Raw genomic sequence first — 6,318 nt, 5'->3', positions numbered from 1 at the left:
GTGTGTGTGTGTGTGTGTGTGTGTTTAACTCACTCAATCCGCCTTGAAGTGAGTTATCTGTCCTCTGCTTTGCTTTGCCTGTCTCTACTCTGTGCTAAGTCTGTGCTCTCTCTCCTCCTTGAAGCCTACTAGAAGCATGCGGGTTATCTGCCAGGTACAGTACTCTCTGCTCTCTCTCTCTCCTCCACCCACCTCCTGCTTCCCCCTGAGTCACAGATTCCCCTCCAGCAACCTCCAAACAAACACCGCTGTTAATGAACCGCATCAATTAATTAAAAAGCCAGTCAATCAGTCAGTCACTAGGCAACCGTGCACACCCCAGACAGCAGGAATAGCTAGCGTGCCCGGAGGCTTGAATTGGCAATGGGTGTTGCTTCTGGACTAAATGAATAAGTGAGCGCTGCCTTAGGGTCATAGAAGAGATTTCCTTTAAATAGGAAAGTAAGGTGTGCAGATGTCATGGAGGTGACGCGTGTGTGTTCTGTTTGGATGGGGCCGAGAGACGATTAAAGGTCTTTGTGTCTGTCTGTCTGTCTGTCTTGCATGTGCTTCTTCAAACTTTTCTCAGACTCCAAAAAAAGGGAATGTATGTGACTGAAAACCCCTTCCGTTGTATTTGCATTTTATCTATTGACTCATGTTCGTCCTGTTGTTGATTGGTTGGTAGGTATGTACTCAGTTTTTATTTAGGAACATACAGTACATTGGTGTTCATTTTCAAAGTTTCGAATTTGAAAGAAGGGAAAAGGCACCTATCAAATGTATAGACAACTTTTATTTATTCTTCAATTTCATTTATTTTCATTTCATTATTGCTGTTTTTGCATATTTAATGTACAGAGGCAAATTTACTTCTCATCAGAAACACACCACATTAAAGTCATTAAAAACAGGAGGCTGAGAGTCCTGGTTGTGTGACTGTGCACTACGCCCTCTGACCTTTTCCCTCTGAACCTCCTCGTGCAGGAGACATACATTGAGATCCAGACGGAGCACCTGCCCCAGCTGCTGTTGCGGATGGTGTCAGCGCTGACGGCCCACTTGCAGGCCCTAGGCCTGGGGGAGCTCACCCACTGCCTGCGCCTCTGCTCCAAGATCCTCAGCAAGGTGCAGCCGCCGCTCGTCTCCCCCCTGGCCCTCCCCCATGGGTCTGCCGCCTCCACCCCCACCCCAACCTCAACCCCCACGCCCATCACGGCACCCCAGGACAGGGAGGACAAGCGGGTAAGGAAACCTTCTAGCCTAGGGATGGGTCACACCACTGGGAGTTCAACTTTAAAGATTAACTAACTGGAGCTTTTAACTTCAATGCATGATCATTTAATAAGATGTAAAAGTGTGTTGGAATTTCCCACAACAGTGTGAAAGTCCAGAAACAGAGCTTATGACTCTCAACGGGAGATCACTTTATTCTTCACTAGTTAATCTTCAAACCATATCTATGTTATCTATGTCTTATCTCTTAGTGTCATTGGTAAGAAACCATAACGAAGGATAAGGAGGACAAAAACACAATACTAATCTACATGTAAAGTTACAGGCATATTTTTTATAGAGGGATGTGTTTGTGTGAGTAATACATAGGAATGTAAGTCCATTCTGTGGTCTATTGTTCTGTCAATTCGTTCTGCCACATCCATATATTTTTCCCTTGATGATGAATCATGCATTTCCTGTTGCACCTACAAAAAAACACAGGCTGTGTAGGCCCCTAAGGACTCGAGCGGACCGTGTCTTAGTTAAATCAGTAGCTAATTTTCACAGTCTCCTGTTCTTTTCATCTCACTGAAGCTGTGGGCGCTTTCTGATGTTGTTGGCACCAGTGTACACGCTGTGTGCTGTCAGTGATCCACAGCCCCCCCCCCCCCCCCCACACACACACACACATACACATACACAACCACTCACTATTGAAGAGTTTGTCTTTGAACCCTCACACACAGGAGAGGAACTTTCTACTTTACTTCACCATGAAATCACATGGCTCAACTTAAAACAGCCGCAGAAAGTGTCTTTGTGCGGAATGGGGAAAAAAGGCCCATCTGAAGCGCCGTCTAAGCGAAGGCAAAGTGTTGTTTGTCAGCACTGTTTGTCTGCTTCTGTTCTTTTTCATTAAATCAGCTGGGAATTATGTGCTGGAATGCCATGCTCTTGTGAACATGATGTCGTGCCAGCCGCACCACCCACCCCAAAAAAGCTTTGCTTAGTGTCCTCTTTATTGTCCCTTGCTCCAACTTGCAGTGTGTGTGTGTGTGTGTGTGTGTGTGTGTGTGTGTGTGTGTGTGTGTGTATATAAGTGAGCTTGAGAGAGCGAGGTGGGTAACAGAGGCTTTGCTCCGGGCACTGCAGGGACCGGGACTAGGTATTCTCCCTGCAGGCGGTGGCCCAGAAATGGGCACGCTACTCCCTGATGGTTCCCCTCCACCCACACGCCAGTCCCCCACCTCCTGGAGCCCTGCTCCGGACTGAGTGGGCAGGATGGTCCAGGGTCAGACACCGTGTGTGTGTGTGTGTGTGTGTGTGTGTGTGGCTGTGTGTGTGTGGCTGTTTGTGTGCCAATATGTGTGTGTGTGTGTGTGTGTGTGTGAGAGTTAGGTATTGTGGGTTTCTGTGTCTGTGTGCACGTATGCCCATGGGCGTGAGTGTGTGAATGAGTGAGTGAAAGTCCTAATGTGAGGGAACATATTGGAGCATGCTTGTGTACGAGCACAGGAGTGTTTTATACTTGCATGTGTCTCCCTATCTCCCGGTGCGCTACCTGGCCGCCTCCGTGTGTTTCTGGCCTCGGCCCGGCGGGAGGGAACAGGCACAGGGACAGGCCAGAGACCCGGCCTGTGTCCCGGGGCGGGAGCCAGGGCACCAGAGGTTCGTAGGGGAGGGTAGCGAGCCGACTTGAGGCCGAGGGGACTAGAAGAGCGGGCTCCACTCGCAGCTGCGCCCCTCTCTCTCTGGAGGAGCCTGGAGGCCCCTATGGGTCTGCCCTCTTCATCCAAGCGGAATTTGCCCCATCTCCGCCTCCTTCTTGCACACAAACTCTCCCGCCCCCACACCCCAGGCTATAGGCCCATATCCTGTCCCTCCTCTGGGCTTCGCTTGGTCGGCATGCCATCTGAGCCCCCACCCCCCGCCCCCACCCCACCCCACCCCAACCCCAGTCCCCCGCAGCAACACTGCATGCTTGGATGCCCCGGAGGTGTGGGTGTTTGTGTGTGTGTGTGGGTATGGATTGGAAAAGCTATGGGGCGTTTTGTCATGGGGCAAGGACAGGCCTGGGCTCATGTGCAGCAATGCATGCCTCCCAGGCCCCTGACAGCTGTGCTGCTCCCTCCTTCTCTAGGTGGAGGGGGTATTCGGGCGGAGAGGGGGGGGGGGGGGGGTTAGGTAGCTGTACCTTGATCTCCTTTGGGTCTCCCAACTTCTGGGGCTGAGAGGTGGGCAGTAGGCCCAGCAGAGACGAGCGTGGAGGGAGCATGTGGCAGAAGGTTCTTAAATGCAATCCTCTGTGGGTGTTGTTCTCCAGAGTTCTGCCTGGAGTCAAATTAAAAGCGTGTCATTTCATACGGAGGCAGCAGCTGTCACCCATCCCATCCCAGAAACACACTTGCTGACAAGATAGGGCCTCAGCAAGTGACCGATGGTGTTAGCTTTACATCCGTGTCACTTATGCAGGCAGCCATCCATCAATAATATTTCATATATCTTCTTTCTTTCTTTCTCTTTCTCTCTCTCTCTCTGTATGTCTGTCTGTCTCTCTACCTCTCTCTCTATTTCTTTCTTTCTTTCTCTCTCTCTCTCTCTCTCTCTCTCTCTGTCTCTAGTCTGTGCCGTCCTATCTGGAGCTGCCTGGTGTGCCCGGCGAGGTCTTTGAGGACAGCAACGGCCTCGGTGCCAGCAGCCGCTGCTCCGAGAGCGGCTTTACCGATTTCGTCCAATACCAGGAGGATGGCGAGCGGCCCTCCACGGACTCCACCCCATCTGCCGAGGTCCCCCCCACCCTACAGCCCCCTCCCAGGGCCACGGCGGCCATCAGTAAGCCCCAGGACACGCCAGTCATGCAGTGCTGTCTGGAGCAGTTCCAGCACTTCCTCTCCCGCCTCATCACTCTCTACATCACTTCCACCAACAACAACAACATTAGCGCCACCGTGGGCCTTACTGAGAATGAGCGGCCGCCCCGACCCTCCAAAATGGACACGCTCAAGGTCAGAGTGGGCGCCGTCATGGCAACGAAGCAGGAGGACGACCAGGAGTGGGACCTGGAGCAGAGGGAGTGTATGGCGGCCTTTGGGGCTGCCTGCCAGATCTTCCTGGAGTGCTCCAGCTTCCCCATCTATATCGCAGAGGGCAACCTGAAGGCCTCGCCCACCAGGGAGGAGCTGGCAGGTGAGGAGACACACCTGTGTGGGGGGCACACCTGTGTCAGGTGAAGTGAAAGGTGAAGTCAGTGCAGCGTGATTAGACCCAAACCATGAGTCAGTTGTGTCAGTATGGTATTATACAAAAAAAATAAAACAGATTTTTAAAGCTGCAGATTGAAGTATCATAGAAATTAAGGTATCATTCTATGTACATTTAAATGGCACATTCATACAAGTGTATTCAGATCTCATCAGGAATGTTGTCAGGACAAAAAATTGTTCAGTATTCTGGAAGGATTCTCTGAATTAATTCTATAGTAAATCATTAACCTAAGTTGTGTCGTTGTTTGTCATGCAAATATCCACCAGAGGAGGGCAGTAAGGGAATTTGGGAATTTAAGGAATTTAACCTGTGTAATGCAGCTGCACATCTTCAGAGGGCAATGATAAGTCCCCAGCCCTTCAATCCAGGGAACAATTGGAAGAAAATATGATTAAGCTGACAATAGGTGATAAGAGAGAAATAGTTGTAGAGGCTTTCCAAAGTTTGCCTCGCTGATATGATGTGTGTGTTGGCCAGCAGATGGTGATGGCGAGCGCCCTGCAGGCTGGCTGCAGTGTCTGATGGATGCGTGTTGCGCTCCAGTGGACTTCAACATTCAGGGCGTGGCCATCTCCCTCCTCATGGACCTCGTGGGCCTCACCCAGTCCGTTGCCATGGTAACTGCTGAGCGGATAGGCAGCACGGAACCGGCCCAACCCATGAGCCCCAGTCAGGGCCGCGTTGCCGTGGTGATAAGGCCGCCCCTCACGCAAGGCATCCTGAAGTACATTGCTGAGAAGACCACTTTCTTTAAGGTGCCGTGTGTGTGTTATTTCTTTCATGTTCCCTGCTGACTTTTCTAAAATGTTCTGTCTTAGTCAATTCTGAATGTGCTTCTTTAGCTCTCACTGTCACTTTCACACAATCTTTTGCCCTCTTTAATGTTTGCTCCAGGCTGTAGCTCTGATCCTGTGGGGGCAGTTGGGTGAGGGGACTCCCCAGCACCACCAGCGCAGTGTGGAGCTCTTCTACCAGCTGCACAACCATGTGCCCTCTTCCAGCATCTGTGAAGACGTCATCAGCCAGCAGCTCATGCACAGAGACAAGGTGGAAACTCACTCACACACATGCACACTCACACACACAGACACACACACATATCCCTAAAACCCATTCACTCACACACACATACACACACACATAAACACACACATATACACACCTAACACCCACTCACACACACACTCAATGTTATATCCATACTGAAGTGTGTTTTCTGTGGTCTCAGAGGGTGCGTCTGGAGGCCCATGTGAAGTTCTCTGTGCTGTGGCACCTCACCAGAGACCTGAACGTCACCAAGTCTTCCCCCTTCAACCGCACTTTTGACAGGTAGGCGTCCACATCACTCCAGCCTCCTCTTGCATCAAGGATCCAAAACAAGTGTTATAGTTTGAGTGTTTCCTTGATTGAGTGTCTCTCCCAAGATCTTAGTGGTCATAGCCTTTGATACGGATTTTTCTTAACTTTATGTATGAAAGGGTTTTCAAAAGTTCCTTTCTCCCTCTCCCTCCTCAGGTCTCTGTATATCATGCTGGACAGTTTGAGTTACTGGGACGGTTCTGCGAGTGCTGTGGGTCGGGCTTGGCTCGACCAGGTTCTCCAACGCCACGACATCGCCCGCGTACTAGAACCCCTCTTGCTGCTCCTCCTGCACCCCAAAACCCACCGGGTCTCCATCCAGCGTGTCCAGGCCCAGAGGCACTGGGCCCAGAACTTCCCCCAGCCGGGCCTGTCAGAACCCGACCCAGACCTATCTGAGCCCATCTTCATGAGGGACTCCGGCTTCTCGGACCGTAAGACAACAATGCTCTAAAGTTTCTGTTCTAACATTACTGAGCTAAAGGGCAAGGTTGTATA

General features: G+C 51.0%; 1 protein-coding gene across 1 annotated transcript in view; it reads left to right on the top strand.

The window, feature by feature from the left end:
* The window catches only part of dop1a (DOP1 leucine zipper like protein A), a 33,355-nt gene that overhangs the window by 10,492 nt on the left and 16,545 nt on the right, over window positions 1–6,318 (top strand). The window contains exons 13-19 of the mRNA XM_080857851.1: window positions 125–154; window positions 967–1,224; window positions 3,819–4,383; window positions 4,942–5,216; window positions 5,356–5,508; window positions 5,690–5,790; window positions 5,977–6,254. Of these exons, the coding sequence (XP_080713977.1) occupies window positions 125–154; window positions 967–1,224; window positions 3,819–4,383; window positions 4,942–5,216; window positions 5,356–5,508; window positions 5,690–5,790; window positions 5,977–6,254 (1,660 nt within the window). The remainder of the gene's footprint in view (window positions 1–124; window positions 155–966; window positions 1,225–3,818; window positions 4,384–4,941; window positions 5,217–5,355; window positions 5,509–5,689; window positions 5,791–5,976; window positions 6,255–6,318) is intronic.

Source organism: Sprattus sprattus (genome assembly GCF_963457725.1).
Source record: "Sprattus sprattus genome assembly, chromosome: 19".
NCBI lineage: Eukaryota > Metazoa > Chordata > Actinopteri > Clupeiformes > Clupeidae > Sprattus > Sprattus sprattus.
This window is presented reverse-complemented; position numbering and strand designations above follow the sequence as displayed.